Genomic DNA, 17,500 nt, shown 5'->3' with positions numbered 1-17,500 from the left:
CTGATGGATTTATTGGTTACTCTTGGTTTTAATTGTAGTCGATTTATTGCCCTGCGATGAGGTGGCGACTTGTCCAGGGTGTACCCTGCCTTCCGCCCGATTGTAGCTGAGATAGGCGCCACCGCCCCCCGCAACCCCGAAAGGGAATAAGCGGTAGAAAATGGATGGGTGGATGGATTTTAATATTTAACCTACTCACAGTTTACAACATTGTCAATTCATATGAACCCATTTGTTAATCAGAGATGATTGTTTACTCAACACACAAACCTTAGGCTTAGGGCAGTGTCAGAATAATTGTATCTGAGTTATCACCAAACTTTTGTGTTGCCATGAGTTCCCGGTCAGAAGGAAAAAGCTGTCTTTGATCCTACCAAGAAGAAGGCTAGTAAAACTCCACTGTGTAGGATGGGGAGCAACATGAGGGTTCTGTTTCTTTGATGTATTGTAATCCACGAAAGATTTTGTCTTGACCCGAGAACTAAAAAGCGGACCTTTTCTTTGAACAGTTTTACGACCTTTTCTTTAAACTGTTTGTAACCAAAGGCAGGCCGTGTAAAATGAGGAAGCGGACCGGATGTGGATCTTTGACAAGCATTACCTTAGCTTTTGTCTGAATTCTTGACTAGGCTATGTTAGCCTTTTGGTGAAGTAGGTACAAACCCCGTTTCCTTATGAGTTGGGAAATTGTGTTAGACGTAAATATAAACGGAATACAATGATTTGCAAATCATTCTCAACCCATATTCAGTTGAATATGCTACAAAAACCAGATATTTGATGTTCAAACTCATAAACTTTATTTTTTTTTGTAAATAATAGCTTAGAATTTCATGGCTGCAAAGTAGTTGGGAAAGGGCATGTTCACCGCTGTGTTACATCACCTTTTCTTTTAACAACACTCAATAAACGTTTGAGAACTGAGGAAACTAATTGTTGAAGCTTTGAAAGAGGAATTCTTTCCCATTCTTGTTTTATGTAGAGCTTCAGTCGTTCAACAGTCCGGGGTCTCCGATGTCGTATTTTACGCTTCATAATGCGCCACACACTTTTGATGGGAGACAGGTCTGGACTGCAGGCGGGCCAGGTAAGTACCCGCACTCTTTTTTCACGGAGCCACGCTGTTGTAACACTTGTCTTGCTTAAATAAGCAGGGGCGTCCATGATAACGTTGCTGTGATGACAACATATGTTGCTCCAAAACCTGTATGTACCTTTCATTATTAATGGTGCCTTCACAGATGTGTAAGTTACCCATGCCTTGGGCACTAATACACCACCATACCATCACAGATGCTGGCTTTTGAACTTTGCGCCTATAACAATCCGGATGGTTATCTTCCTTTTTGTTCCGGAAGACACCACGTCCACAGTTTCCAAATATAATTGGAAATGTGGACTCGTCAGACCAAAGGACACTTTTTCACTTTGCATCAGTCCATCTTAGATGAGCTCGGGCCCAGCGAAGCAGGCGGCGTTTCTGGGTGCGGTTGATAAATGGGTTTGGCTTTGTATAATACAGTTTTAACATGCACTTACAGATGTAGCGACCAACTGTAGTTACTGACAGTGGTTTTATGAAGTGTTCCTGAGTCCATGAGGTGATATCCTTTACACACTGATGTCGGTATTTGATGCAGTACTGCCTGAGGCATCAAAGCTCTGTAATATCATCGCTTCATGCAGTGATTTCTCCAGATTCTCTGAACCTTTTGATGAATTTACGGACCGTAGATGCTAAAATACCTAAATTCCTTGCAATAGTTCGTTGAGGAATGTTGTTCTAAAACTGTTCAACAATTTGCTTACCAAATGGTGACCCTCGCCCCATCCTTGTTTGTGAATTACTCACGGAAGCTGCTTTTATACCCAATCATGGAACCCACCTGTTCCCAATTAGCCTGCACACCTGTGGGATGTTCCAAATAAGTGTTTGATGAGCATTCCTCAACTTTATCAGTATTTATTGCCACCTTTCCCAACTTTTTGTCACGTGTTGCTGGCATCAAATTCTAAAGGTAATGATTTGGACAAAAAAAAGTTTATCAGTTTGAAAATTAAATATTTTGTCTTTGTAGCATATTCAACTGAATATGGGTTGAAAATGATTTGCAAATCATTGTATTCCGTTTATATTTACATCTAGCACAATTTCCCAACTCATATGGAAACAGGGTTTATATGTTAAGGTATGGTACAGAATTGAACATATAAGTTTTGATAGTGATAATTATCTTTCTGAAAATGTTCAATAAAAGCCAAATACACGCCACTGACTTCCGCCATGTTATTAGCACGGTAGCTAGCCCCAGCTTCGCTAACGCTTCACACAGGCTTCCACAAACAAGTTAGAGTCACATACCAACGAGCAGACATCTCGCCCTCAACCTCACCATCCCGGCCAACCTCAAGAAAATGTGTTTTTTACTCCTCAAAAGCGTCAAAATGTGCTTTTAAAGAACAGACCGGACGCTAGTTTCCTTCTGCTCGCCCGCACCAACATGGACGCCACACGTCTCCCATGGCAACCAGGCACGGAGACGTTTCATTGGTTACGTTGGTGGTGACGTAAGCACGCAGCCGCGTCACCATTGGTCAGATTTGCGGATATACACTGAGGCGTGTTGTTCAAATGTCATTTCAGTCATGGCTCCTGGTGACGTCATTGCTTCACTGTTGTTGATTTTAATTTATATTCAGTTCAGTTATTTATATATATTCAGTTTATTTGTCCGAAAAAATAAAAAGACATGACACATGAGGACATGATGGACACATGGGTAAAAAATGTTTTTGTAATTGAACATATATTCCATACATCAATCAATCAATCAATGTTTACTTATATAGCCCTAAATCACTAGTGTCTCAAAGGGCTGCACAAACCACTACGACATCCTCGGTAGGCCCACATAAGGGCAAGGAAAACTCACACCCAGTGGGACGTCGGTGACAATGATGACTATGAGAACCTTGGAGAGGAGGTAAGCAATGGATGTCGAGCGGGTCTAACATGATACTGTGAAAGTTCAATCCATAATGGATCCAACACAGTCGCGAGAGTCCAGTCCAAAGCGGATCCAACACAGCAGCGAGAGTCCCGTTCACAGCGGAGCCAGCAGGAAACCATCCCAAGCGGAGGCGGATCAGCAGCGCAGAGATGTCCCCCAGCCGATACACAGGCAAGCAGTACATGGCCACCGGATCAAGGGAGAGTGGGACATGGGAGAAAAAGAAAAGAAACGGCAGATCAACTGGTCTAAAAAGGGAGTCTATTTAAAGGTTAGAGTGTACAAATGAGTTTTAAGGTGAGACTTAAATGCTTCTACTGAGGTGGCATCTCGAACTGTTACCGGGAGGGCATTCCAGAGTACTGGAGCCCGAATAGAAAACGCTCTATAGCCCGCAGACTTTTTTTGGGCTTTGGGAATCACTGCAGATTATGCATGTGTGTGGATATATATATATATATATATATATATATATATATATATATATATATATATATATATATATATATATATATATATATATATATATACATATATATAGATACATACCTTATTTTCTATCTTTTTTTTTTTTACTATTTATATTACCAAATTGTATATTTACCTTAGGGCAGTGGTTCTCAACCTTTTTTCAGTGATGTACCCCCTGTGAACATTATTTTTTTTCAAGTACCCCCTAATCAGAGCAAAGCATTTTTGGTTGAAAAAAAGCGATAAAGAAGTAAAATACAGCACTATGTCATCAGTTTCTGATTTATTACATTTTATAACAGTGCAAAATATTGCTATTTGTAGTGGTCTTTCTTGAACTATTTAGAAAAAAAAGATAAAAATAACTACAAACTTGTTGAAAAATAAACAAGTGATTCAATTATAAATAAAGATTTCTACACATAGAAGTAATCATCAACTTAAAGTGCCCTCTTTGGGGATTGTAATAGACATCCATCTGGATTCATGAACTTAATTCTAAACATTTCTTCACAAAAAAATATATATGTAACATCAATATTTATGAAACATGTCCACAAAAAAATCTAGCTGTCAACACTGAATATTGAATTGTTGTATTTTTGTTTTCACAGTTTATGAACTTACATTCATATTAGTCAATAAATGTATTTATAAAGGATTTTTGAATTGTTGCTATTTTTAAAATATTTAAAAAAAATCTCACGTACCCCTCGGCATACCTTCAAGTACCCCCAGGGGTACGCGTACCCCCATTTGAGAACCACTGCCTTAGGGGATCTGCTCCAATTTTGTTGATGTTTGAACCTGTTCACTGCAATAATGACAGTAAAACTCCATTCTATTCCATTCTAGGAAGAAGCAAATTTAATCCTACCCCTTTTCATTCCATACAAATTTGATCCCATTTCCTTGTTCTCTGTAACAGAACAGTGAATAAATAAATAATAAATGAATAATATACCATAGTAAGTAAACAAATATTAAATAAACAAATAAATAAATCATCTTTATCTCAAAAGAAAAAAAAAGGGTTCAAAATGTTCATCATAAATACTATTCTGTGTACTTTGTGAACACTTGAAGTTTGATATTCAGTTGTTCCTTTGAAATATGCCCAGGGAAACTTTACTTTACCTTATTCAAGTCTAGTTTAGTTTAAGTATGACAGCAAACTAAAATGGGAAGTCAATGCAAAGCCAAAACATGTTTTTTTTATTATTTAATCAATTCATAAATAAGATATTTTCTCCCATTATATTAGACACGTTTGCTTATCATTTTCATCAAAAAAAATATTTAAAATGCAGTTGAAAAATTAACCAAATTAAATAAAAAAATTATAAAAATTCACAAGTATTAAATTAGAATTTTTTTTTAATAGCCTGGCAATTTTGCTGTATTTTTTTAAGTCCTTAAAAATGGCTCTTCACAAACGAAGCTTTGCTGTCGTCATAGCAGCAAATGGAATAAATGCAAAAAGTTACGTGGTTTAAACGTCAGAGATTACCATCTCTGGTAAATCGATTAATTTACCATGAATTGATTAACGTGGACTCCGACTTAAACAAGTTGAAAAACCTATTCGGGTGTAAAAATTTAGTGGTCAATTGCACGGAATATGTACTGTACTGTGCAATCTACTAATACAAGTTTCAATCAATCAATCAAAGATGTGAGAAAACTACAGCTAATTTTGTAATGCATCCCTAGCACCGCTAGGGGACGCTAACTCGCCTCAAGATGAGAAGGTCCACCTGTTGCAAACATTCCCCCTTACTTGAAATAACTAGTCATTAATATATGAGTTATTCTTATCTGTTATAAATATGACAGGATTCAAAAACTATTTGAAAAGGAATTTTACCTTTGCAACCTCATCATACTGTTGGCTAAGTTTTATATTCATAAATGTAAGTTTCTCAATACCCGACCTGTTTTTTGTGCCTTAAAAAAACGAATTAGAACTCTACGTTAAAAAACTCTCTACCTCTAACAACCAAAAAGCTGTGAAAACTATGATGCCGTGCTCCAAATTTTAATTATTTACTGAACTTGTGTGAGCCTAGTATATATATATATATATATATATATATATATATATATATATATATATATATATATATGTATATATATATATATATATATATATATATATATATATATATATATATATATATATATATATATATCTTGCATTCTACTTTATTGAGTTTACAACCCCCTGGTAATGTTTTGTACTGTTTTTTTTTACTGATTTTGTACTGTTTTGGATTGTTTTTTTAACTCATTTTGATTATTATTATTTCACAATTGTTTTTTAATGTTGCAATTTACAAACAAAGGTTTATAAAATTAAAAAATATATATATATATATTAAAAAAGCTGGTTGGAATAAACTAAACTAAAATAAGCTTCTACGTAAAGTGCGCGCAGCCGAGGCGTTTTTGTACTTATTTTGATAATTATTATTTCTCAATTGTTTGTAAATGTTGCAATTTATGAATATAGGTTTGCAAAATAAAAATAAAAAAAATAAAAAGCTGGTCGGAATAAACACATTGTTTTTAAAAAAATTAAAAAATAAAAAGGACCAAAAAGCTTCCACATCAAGTGCACGCGGCCGAGGCGTTTTTGTACTTATTTTGATTTAACTTTAGCTTTACTTTACTTTACTTTAAATTTAAATATTATTTCTCAATTGTTTGTAAATGTAGCAATTTATAAATAAAGGTTTATAACATTTAAAAAAAAGATGGTTGGAAAAAACAAATTTCTCGTTAAAAAAAAAAAGAAAAATAATAATAATAATAATAAAATAAGGATCAAGAAGCTTCTAAGTCTCATGTGCGGTGTCGAGGCGTTTCTGTACTTATTCTGATTATTATTATTTCTCAATTGTGTGTAAATGTTTCAATTTATAAATGAAGGTTTATTAAATGTAATAAAAAAAAAAAAGCAGGTCGGAATAAACACATTGCTTGTTTAAAAAAATAAAAATAAATAAAAATAAAAAAGGGCAGCCGAGGCGTTTTTGTACTTATTTTGATCATTATTATTTCTCAATTGTTTGTAAATGTTGCAATTTATAAATAAAGGTTTGCAAAATTTAAAAAAATACAAATAAAAAGCTGGTCGGAATAAACACATTGCTTGTAAAAAAAATAAATTAAAAAAAATGGACCAAAAAGCTTCCACATCAAGTGCACGCGGCCGAGGCGTTTTTGTACTTATTTTGATTTAACTTTAGCTTTACTTTACTTTACTTTAAATTTAAATATTATTTCTCAATTGTTTGTAAATGTAGCAATTTATAAATAAAGGTCTATAACATTAAAAAAAAGATGTTTGGAAAAAACACATTTCTCGTAAAAAAAAATAATAATAATAATAAATAATAATAATAAAATAAGGACCAAGAAGCTTCTACGTCTCATGTGCAGTGCCGAGGCGTTTCTGTACTTATTCTGATTATTATTATTTCTCAATTGTGTGTAAATGTTTCAATTTATAAATGAAGGTTTATCAAATGTAATTTAAAAAAAAAAAGCTGGTCGGAATAAACACATTGCTTGGTTAAAAAAAAAATAATAATAATAATAATAAAAAAAGGCAGCCGAGGTGTTTTTGTATTTATGTTCATTATTATTATTTCTCAATTCTGTGTAAATGTTGCAATTTATAAATAAAGGTTTCTTAAAAAAAACTAAAAACAATAATCACCTGGTCGGAATACATACACTGCTTGTAAAAAAAAAAAAAAAAAAAAAGGAACAAGAAGCTTTTACTATTATTATTATTATTATTATTATTATTATTATTATTTCTCAATTGTCTTTAAATGTTTCAATTTATAAATGAAATGTAATTAAAAAAAAAAGCTGGTCGGAATAAACACATTGCTTGTTTAAAAAAAAATTAAAAAATAAAAATAAAAAAGGGCAGCCGAGGCGTTTTTGTAAAAATGTTCATTATTATTATTTCTCAATTCTTTGTAAATGTTGCAATTTATAAATAAAGGTTTCTTAAAACAATAAAAACAATAATCACCTGGTCGGAATACACACACTGCTTGTAAAAAAAAAAAAAAGGAACAAGAAGCTTTTACTATTATTATTATTATTATTATTTCTCAATTGTCTGTAAATGTTTCAATTTATAAAGGAAGGTTTATCAAATGTAATTGAAAAAAAAAAAAGCTGGTCGGAATAAACACGTTGCTTGTTTAAAAAAAATAAAAAATAAAAAAGGGCAGCCGAGGCGTTTTTGTATAAATGTTCATTATTATTATTTCTCAATTCTTTGTAAATGTTGCAATTCACAAATAAAGGTTTCTCAAAAAAATAAAAACAATAATAACCTGGTCGGAATACACACATTGCTTGTAAAAAAAAAAAAAAAAAAAAAAAAGGAACAAGAAGCTTTTACTGTTGTTATTATTATTATTATTTCTCAATTGTTTGTGAATGTTACAATTTATAAATAAAGGTTTATAAAATACAATATAAAGCTGGAAGTAATAAACACATTGCTTGTCAAAAAAAAAAAAGAAAAAAAGGACCAAGACGCCTCTACGTCACGTGTGCGGCCGAGGCGTTTTTATATGTATTTTAATTATTATTATTTCTCAATTTAGAAATAAATTTTTTTGAAATTCAAAACAAAAACAAAAAATAAAAAAAATAAAAAGCTGGTCGTAAAAAAAAAACCAAGAAAACAAATGGACCGAGAAGCTTCTACGTCACGTGCACGCAGCCGAGGCGTTTTTGTATTTATTTTAATTATTATTATTTCTCAATTACTTGTAAATGTTGCATTTTATAAATAAAGGTTTACATGATAGATAGATAGTACTTTATTGATTCCTTCAGGAGAGTTCCTTCAGGAAAATTTAAATTCCAGCAGCAGTGTACAGAGTTGAGATCCATCCATCCATTTTCTACCGCTTATTCCCTTTCGGGGTCGCGGGGGGCGCTGAAATAAATAAATAAATAAAAATAATAATAAAAAGTAAATAATGGGGGTTTAAAAGGAAACAAAATAGAGAAATATTACAAAAAGAATAAAAACAATGGGAATAACAATATAACAGTAAAATAAAAATATAACAAGACAAAGTAGGCAGTAGTGACCATGTTATGAAAACAATATATATATATATATATATATATATATATATATATATATATATATATATATATATAGGTTGATTGGCAACACTAAATTGGCCCTAGTGTGTGAATGTGAGTGTGAATGTTGTCTGTCTTTCTGTGTTGGCCCTGCGATGAGGTGGCGACTTGTCCAGGGTGTACCCCGCCTTCCGCCCGATTGTAGCTGAGATAGGCGCCAGCGCCCCCCGCGACGCCGAAAGGGAATAAGCGGTAGAAAATGGATGGATGGATGGATATATATATATGAAATATTCACCTGGTCGCAACACACACATTGCTTGTAAAAAAAAAAAGGAACAAGAAGCTTTTACGTCACGTCCGAGCGGCCGAGGCGTTTTTGTACTTATATTTATTATTATTATTTCTCAATTATTTGTAAATGTTGCAATTTATAAATAAAGGTTTATTAAAAAAAATAAAGATTGGTCAGAATAAACACATTGCTTGTAAAAAAAAAAAAAAAGGACCAAGACGCTTTTACGTCACGTGCGCGGCAGAGGCGATTTTATATTTATTTTAATTATCATTATTTCAAAATTTAGAAATACATTTTTTTTTATTCAAAACAAAAACAAAAAATAAAAAGCTGGTTGTAAAAAAAAACAAAAAAACAAAAGGACCGAGAAGCTTCTACGTCACGTGCGCGCGGACGAGGCGTGACACCGGCTTGCGCGTTCACGGCCCATCTCTCTCCTTTCGCAGCGGCTCCGTGGGAGGAAAAAGGGAGGACACGTCACGCGCACCGTCCTCCGCGGAACAAGGCTCGAAGAAGACTCGCCAGGGAGGCTCCAGGAAGTGTCCCGCGGGATATTGTGGCTTCGCTCGGTGCTTGAAACCAGCAGGACCAGGCAGGCAGGACCAGGCAGGCAGGCGGGGGGGCGGCGCAGCCATGGAGGGGATGCAGGCGTACGGAGCTGGGAAAGCCGGAGGAGCCTTCGACCCCGTCACCTTCTTCCAGCAGCCTCAGACCATACTCCGCATTGTGTCGTGGGTGAGTGGCTCATAAATAAATACGATCTTTTTTTTTTTTTTTTTTTTTAAATACTAACCCTCCAGTCTACCCAGCATGCACCGCCATCGTAATTGTGTCATTTTAAAGGCCTACTGAAATGAGATTTTCTTAATTAAACGGGGATAGCAGGTCCTATCTATGTGTCATACTTGATCATTTCGCGATATTGCCATATTTTTGCTGAAAGGATTTAGTAGAGAACATCGACAATAAAGTTTGCAACTTTAGGTCGCTCATAAAAACGCCTTGCCTGTACCGGAAGTAGCAGACGATGTGCGCGTGACGTCACGGGTTGTGGAGCTCCTCACATTGTTTACCATCATGGCCACCAGCAGCGAGAGCGATTCGGACCGAGAAAGTGAAGTGAATTATATTTATGTAGCCCATCCATCCATCCATTTTCTACCGCTTATTCCCTTTTGGGGTCGCGGGGGGCGCTGGCGCCTATCTCAGCTACAATCGGGCGGAAGGCGGGGTACACCCTGGACAAGTCGCCACCTCATCGCAGGGCCAACACAGATAGACAGACAACATTCACACTCACATTCGCACACTAGGGCCAATTTAGTGTTGCCAATCAACCTATCCCCAGGTGCATGCCTTTGGAAGTGGGAGGAAGCCGGAGTACCCGGAGGGAACCCACGCATTCACGGGTAGAACATGCAAACTCCACACAGAAAGATCCCGAGCCTGGATTTGAACCCAGGACTGCAGGAACTTCGTATTGTGAGGCAGACGCACTAACCCCTCTGCCACCGTGAAGCCCCAGCGATTTTCTCAAACCCAATATCTAAGTTACATTTAAACCAGTGTGGGTGGCACTGGGAGCAGGTGGGTAAAGTGTCTTGCCCAAGGACACAACGGCAGTAACTAGGATGGCACAAGCGGGAATCGAACCTGCAACCCTCAAGTTGCTGGCACGGCCGCTCTACCAACCGAGCGATGCCGCCCCAGAAAGCGACAATTTCCTCATTAATTTGAGCGAGGAGGAAAGATTCGTGGATGAGGAAAGTGAGAGTGAAGGACTAGAAGTGAAAAAAAAAAAGGCGAGGGCAGTGGGAGCGATTCAGATGTTATTAGACACATTTACTAGGATAATTCTGGAAAATCCCTTATCAGCTCATTGTGTTAATAGTATTTTAGTGAGATTATAAAGTCATACCTGAAAGTCGGATGGCTGCGGTGAACGCCAGTGTCTCTGAGCGAAGCCGAGGAGCCAAGATCACAGCTGCCTTCTTGAGCTGCAGGATGAGGTCGCGTAATCCACTCAAGTCTCCGGTAAGAGCCGACTTAATATCACCATTTTCCCATCCAAAAACTTGCTGGTTGACGTAGAGCAACGTTTTCAACCTATTTTGAGACAAGGCACAATTTTTTCCATTTAGAAATCCGGAGGCACACCACCAGCAGAAAATGTTAAAAATTGAAACTCCACCAGGTCCTCCTCGTGCCTTATTTTGAGTTTGTTGGTGTTTTCCTGTGTGAAGTGCTTTAGTTCTTGTCTTGTGCTGTTATCCGGTTGGTAGAGTGGCCGTGCCAGCAACTTGAGGGTTGCAGGTTCGATTCCCGCTTCTGCCAACCTAGTCACTGCCGTTGCTTCCTTGAGCAAGACACTTTACCCACCTGCTCCCAGTGCCACCCACACTGGTTTGAATGTAACTTAGATATTGGGTTTCACTATGTAAAGCGCTTTGAGTCACTTGAGAAAAAGCGCTATATAAATATAATTCACTTCACTGTTTTGGTGTTTTCGTGTAGCAGTTTTATGTCTTCCTTCGAGCGATATTCTCCGCACCCTGCTTTGCGTTAACAAGCAAGGCTATTGAAGTTGTTGCTATTCTTCTTTGTGGGGACATTGTTGATTGCCATGTCATGCACGGATGTACTTTGTGGACGCCATCCGTCTGTGCTCCACACGCTGCAAGTTTTTGCTGTCGTCCAGCATTCTGTTTCTGTTTACTTTGTAACCAGTTCAGTTTTACTGTCATTTGACATAGCCATCCTTTTCCTTTTGTTCATTTTTGGCTTAAGCGTTAAATACCTTTTTTTTACCTGCACGCTGTGGTCTGCATATTGGGATCACAGCTCCACAGCCAAGTTCTACACAGCACGGACACTAAGGAATGGCACAGTATTTGCAGATTATAATTATTAATTTGCAAAAAAATTTATTTTTTTGGAACCAATTAGGTGAAGTTGCATCATTTCCCACGGCACATTAGACAATATCAATCAATTAATCAATGTTTATTTATATAGCCCTATATCACAAGTGTCTCAAAGGGCTGCACAAGCCACAACGACATCCACAGGTCAGCGCCCACATAGGGGCAAGGAAAAACTCACAACCCAGTTGGACATCGATGAGTATGACTATGAGAAACCTTGGAGAGGACCACAAATGAATGAACGTCGAGTGGGTCTGACATAATATTGTGAATTGGGGGTTAAATCACCAAAAAATGATTCCCGAGCGTGGCCACAACTGCTGCTCACTGCTCCCCTCACCTCCCAGGGGGTGAACATGGGGATGGGTCAAATCCAGAGGACAAATTTCACCACACCTTGTGTGTGTTTGTGTGTGTGTGTGTGTGACAATCATTGGCACTTTAACTTAACTTTATAATAAGTAAATGGAAGAGTTAGGGAACAACAGCAACTCAGCCACCAATTGGCAACATGGAACTTTAACTTCAACTTAACTGCGGTGGGAACCCTCACCCCGTTTCTTCCTGATCTTCTGGCCTTTTTGCGGTCGCACCTCCCGGGACTTCAGGGAGCTGGCAAACCGGTGATATCCTTCGGCGTAGCGCTGCAGGTTCAAGATCTTGTCCTGGTTGATGTTTTTGCCGACCTCGAGGGCGACATCCATATCTAACGGCACACTAGTGTGCCGCGGCACAGTGGTTGAAAAACATTGACTTGTTCGCTTTAAAGGTCTGTGTTAAAGCTTCACAACCAACAAAGGAACACCGGCTGTGTTTCGGTGCTGAAGGCAGCTGCAATCCACCGCTTTCCACCAACAGCATTCTTCTTTGACGTCTCCATTATTAATTGAACTAATTGCAAAAGATTCAGCAACACAGATGTGTAATTGCGCGATGAACAGAGACGACTTTTAGCCGTTAGTGGTGCTGGGCTAAAATGTCCCCTCCAACCAATAACGTCACAAACACGCGTCATCATTCCGCGACGTTTTCATCAGGAAACTCCCTGGGAAATTTAAAATTGTAATTTAGTAAACTAAAAAGGCCGTATTGGCATGTGTTGCAATGTTAATATTTCATCATTGATATATAAACTATCAGACTGCGTGGTCGCTAGTAGTGGGTTTCAGTAGGCCTTTAACAGGGCCAATTGTGTGGTTATTTGAAGTCCTGCAGTAAACAAACATGGCCGAGAGGTCCAAGTGGAGCCTCCGTGGGACATTTGACACTGCAGTAACATAAAGTCACCAATAACCATGTCGTCTCCTTCTGGCTGGTGATTGGGAGGAAGATATCAAAGGAGGGGGCCACATACACATTAGGAACACGGGTCTGTCACGTGTGTGTACGCCCACTTTAAAGCAACAACAACAACAACAACGAAAAGGTTTCGCTATGCATCTTAAATCAAATCTCTGCTACTATTTGTCAGTCAGCTGCAAAGGTGAGACCTTTACGTTAGTAAATATGCTAACCTCGCTGTAGCTTAGTGCGCTAGGGTAGCGTTGCTAATGTTTGAGGTAATTTGTGATTGAGATTTTGGTCATGATAGATCAGGCGTGTCGAACACATTTTCATCGAGCACCAAATCGCATATAAATATATATATTTATAGATGTAAATATATATATACGTTAGGTCAGGAAAAAACACATCCCTACAAGCCTGTTTTGCAGGTTTCCCTGCTCTTTAGTAAGTTCAAAATCCCCTGAAGAGGTTTCCCTGCTCTTCAAGGGATTCAAAATCCCCTGGAGAGCAGGGAAACCTGCGAAACAGGCTTGTAGGGATGATTTTAAATCCCCTGAAGAGTAGGGAAACCTGACCTAACATACTGTATATTCCGCTCTACCCCGGTATTGAGCACTGTAAAACGGATAAACCACAGAAACATATATATATATATATATATATATATATATATATATATATATATATATATATATATATATATATATATATATATATATATATATATATATATGTTTATATATGATATATATGTTTCTATATATGTTTATATATGATATATATGTTTATATATATACACACACATATATATATACTTATAAACATATATATATATACACACATATACACATATATATATATATATATACATTTATATACATATATATACACACACAGATACATATATATATATATACACACATACGTATATATATATATGTGTGTATATATATATATATACACACACACACATACATATATGTGTTTATATGTATATATATATATATATGTATGTATGTATATATATGTATGTATATATGTATATATGTGTATGTATGTATATATATGTATATATATATATGTATGTATATATATGTATTTATATATATGTATATATGTATGTATATATGTATGTATATATATACAGTATGTATATATATATGTACATATATATATATATATATATACATACATATATATCCATCCATCCATCATTCTCTACCGCTTGTCCCTATATATATATATATATATATATATATATATATATATATATATATATATATATATATATATATATATATATATATATATATATATATATATATATTTGCACAAATGTGTAATACTGGCAATGAAGGACACTTGTTACTAGAGAGGTCCGATAATGTCTTTTTTGCCGATATTCTGATATTGTCCAACTCTTAATTACCGATTCCGATATCAACCGATACTGATATATACAGTCGTGGAATTAACACGTTGTTATGCCTAATTTTGTTGTGATGCCCCGCTGGATGCATTAAACAATGTAACAAGGTTGTCCAAAATAAATCAACTCAAGTTATGGAAAAACAAATGCCAACATGGCACTGGCATATTTATTATGGAAGTCACAAAGTGCTTTTTTTTTTTTTGACATGCCTCAAAACAGCATCTTGGAATTTGGGAGAGCATGTGAAGGGTGAGGTGGGGCGGGTGTAGCGGGGGTGTATATTGTACCGTCCTGAAAGAGTTAGTGCTGCAAGGGTTTCCGAGTATTTGTTCTGTTGTGTTTATGTTGTGTTACGGTGCGTATGTTCTCCCGAAATGTGTTTGTCATTCTTGTTTGGTGTGGGTTCACAGCGTGGCGCATATTTGTAACAGTGTAAAGTTTTACGGCCACCCTCAGTGTGACCTGTATGGCTGTTGACCAAGTATGCTTGCATTCACTTGCGTGTCTGAAAAGCCGTAGGTATTATGTGAGTGGGCCGGCACGCAAAGGCAGTGCCTTTAAGGTCCATTGGCGCTCTGTACTTCTCCCTACGTCTGTGTACACAGCGGCGTTTTAAAAAGTCATGAATTTTACTTTTTGAAACCGATACCGATAATTTCAGATATTACATTTTAAAGCATTCATTCCAGAATCCCTTGCAGCACTAACTCTTTCGGGACGCTACAATATACACCCCCCGCTACACGCTCATCCTGTTGATTTCTTTTTTAACGACTTCCAGGCAATCTCTACTTGTTACGTATGTCTAGCTTGTACACTATTTTGCGCTTAGCTGTTGTGTAACTCGTCTACAGTGTACAAGGGTTACGTTTTGCAAATGACTAAAATAGAAGAAATTGTTGGCTTCTAGAAGGACAATTAGGCGTTTCAAGTATACTGGAATATGCCTTTTATTGTTATTAATCCCATTTTAAATGGAACATTACACAATATGAAACAATTACTGGCATAAAGTGTGCGGTATTGCGCTTGCCTTGCCAAAGCCTCTTCCTGCTGGAAAATGTTAAATGAATGCACTTGTGACCTGAAATCAACGAAAACAATCACAATTCAAAGCGGAGGACCAGTTCTGTGTACTATTGTGGCGCACAATTGTCGTGTTTGTGTGTCTCCTCGATGCTGGGAGAGGAAAAAAAAACAGCCTAGGGGGAAAAGAGTCATGCGGCGGATCAACCAAGCGTGAACGATTATGAGCGTGATGTGGATTTCTCAGAGCTGGGCGCTTTCAAAGTGGCCGTGAACTTCCTCCCAGGTCGTCTTAGTACCTTAGCTCAGTGTTTCTCAACCTCTGTGCCCTGGTTTGCCTTGGGAGATGATCTACAAACCCCGTTTCCATATGAGTTGGGAAATTGTGTTAGATGTAAATATAAACGGAATACAATGATTTGCAAATCCTTTTCAACCCATATTCAGTTGAATATGCTACAAAGACAACATATTTGATGTTCAAACTCATAAACTTTATTTTTTTTTGCAAATAATGATTAGCGTAGAATTTCATGGCTGCAACACATGCCCAAGTAGTTGGGAAAGGGCATGTTCACCACTGTGTTACATCACCTTTTTTTTTAACAACACTCAATAAACGTTTGGGAACTGAGGAAACTAATTGTTGAAGCTTTGAAAGTGGAATTCTTTCCCATTCTTGTTTTATGTAGAGCTTCAGTCGTTCAACAGTCCGGGGTCTCCGCTGTCGTATTTTACACTCCATAATGTGCCACACATTTTCGATGGGAGACAGGTCTGGACTGCAGGCGGGCCAGGAAAGTACCCGCACTCTTTTTAACGAAGCCACGCTGTTGTAACACATGCTGAATGTGGCTTGGCATTGTCTTGCTGAAATAAGCAGGGGCGTCCTTGAAAAAGATGGCGCTTAGATGGCAGCATATGTTGTTCCAAAGCCTGTATGTACCTTTTAGTGCCTTCACAGATGTGTAAGTTACCCATGCCTTGGGCACTAATGCATCCCCATACCATCACAGATGCTGGCTTTTGAACTTTGCGTTGATAACAGTCTTGATGGTTCGCTTCCCCTTTGGTCCGGGTGACACGATGTCGAATATTTCCAAAAACAATTTGAAATGTGGACTCGTCAGACCACAGAACACTTTTTTCACTTTGCATCAGTCCATCTTAGATGATCTTGGGCCCAGAAAAGCTGGCGGCGTTTCTGGATGTTGTTGATAAATGGCTTTTGCTTTGCATAGTAGAGCTTTAACTTGCACTTACAGATTTAGCGACAAACTGTATTTAGTGAAAGTGGTATTCTGAAGTGTTGCTGAGCCCATGTGGTGATATCCTTTAGAGATTGATGTCAGTTTTTTTGCTTGTCAATGTTAGCATGCTAACTGTTAGCATGTGTCAAGTGCCAATCTATATGACGCTTAGGAGTTCGGATGCAAAAGTGGGTAAAAATTTTTTGGGGCATGTCAGTGTTAGCATGCTAACAGCATGTGTCAAATATTAAGCTATAGGACGCTGAGGCATTCGCATGCAACGTTGGCTAAAAAAGTTAGCATGTTAATGTCAGCATGCTAACAGTTGGCATGTGTCAAGTACTAAGCTATATGACGCTGAGGCGTTCGGATGCAAAATTGGCTAAAAAAAAGTTAGCATGTTAATGTTAGAATGCTAACAGTTGGCATATGTCAAGTATCAAGCTGTGTGAAGTGGAGGCGTTCGGATTCAAAATTGGCTAAAAAAGTTAGCATGTTGGTGTTAGCATGCTAACAGTATGTGTCAAGTACCAAGTTATAGGGCGCTGAGGCGTTCGGATGCAAAATTGGCGAAAAAAGTTAGCATGTTAATGTTAGCATGCTAACAGTTAACATGTGGCAAGTACCAAGCTACATGACGCTGAGGCGTTCGTTTGCAAAAATGGCTAAAA

General features: G+C 37.1%; 2 protein-coding genes across 3 annotated transcripts in view; one reads left to right on the top strand and one right to left on the bottom strand.

The window, feature by feature from the left end:
• The window catches only part of ift27 (intraflagellar transport 27 homolog (Chlamydomonas)), a 44,240-nt gene extending 41,716 nt beyond the window's left edge, over positions 1–2,524 (bottom strand). The window contains exon 1 of the mRNA XM_061914380.1: positions 2,363–2,524. Coding sequence (XP_061770364.1) covers positions 2,363–2,396 — 34 coding nt within the window. The 5' untranslated portion in view covers positions 2,397–2,524. The remainder of the gene's footprint in view (positions 1–2,362) is intronic.
• A 6,781-nt stretch (positions 2,525–9,305) lies between these two features.
• The window catches only part of LOC133561117 (synaptogyrin-1-like), a 54,079-nt gene continuing 45,884 nt past the window's right edge, over positions 9,306–17,500 (top strand). The window contains exon 1 of one of the 2 annotated variants that reach the window (XM_061914358.1): positions 9,306–9,645. In XM_061914358.1, coding sequence (XP_061770342.1) covers positions 9,544–9,645 — 102 coding nt within the window. In that variant the 5' untranslated portion in view covers positions 9,306–9,543. The remainder of the gene's footprint in view (positions 9,646–17,500) is intronic. The other variant, XM_061914367.1, reaches the window with a different exon arrangement.

The sequence above is a fragment of the Nerophis ophidion genome, linkage group LG01 (genome assembly GCF_033978795.1).
Source record: "Nerophis ophidion isolate RoL-2023_Sa linkage group LG01, RoL_Noph_v1.0, whole genome shotgun sequence".
In the NCBI taxonomy this organism is placed as follows: Eukaryota; Metazoa; Chordata; class Actinopteri; order Syngnathiformes; family Syngnathidae; genus Nerophis; species Nerophis ophidion.
The sequence above is the reverse complement of the archived record's forward strand: the minus strand, read 5'-3'. Positions and strand labels throughout refer to the sequence as shown.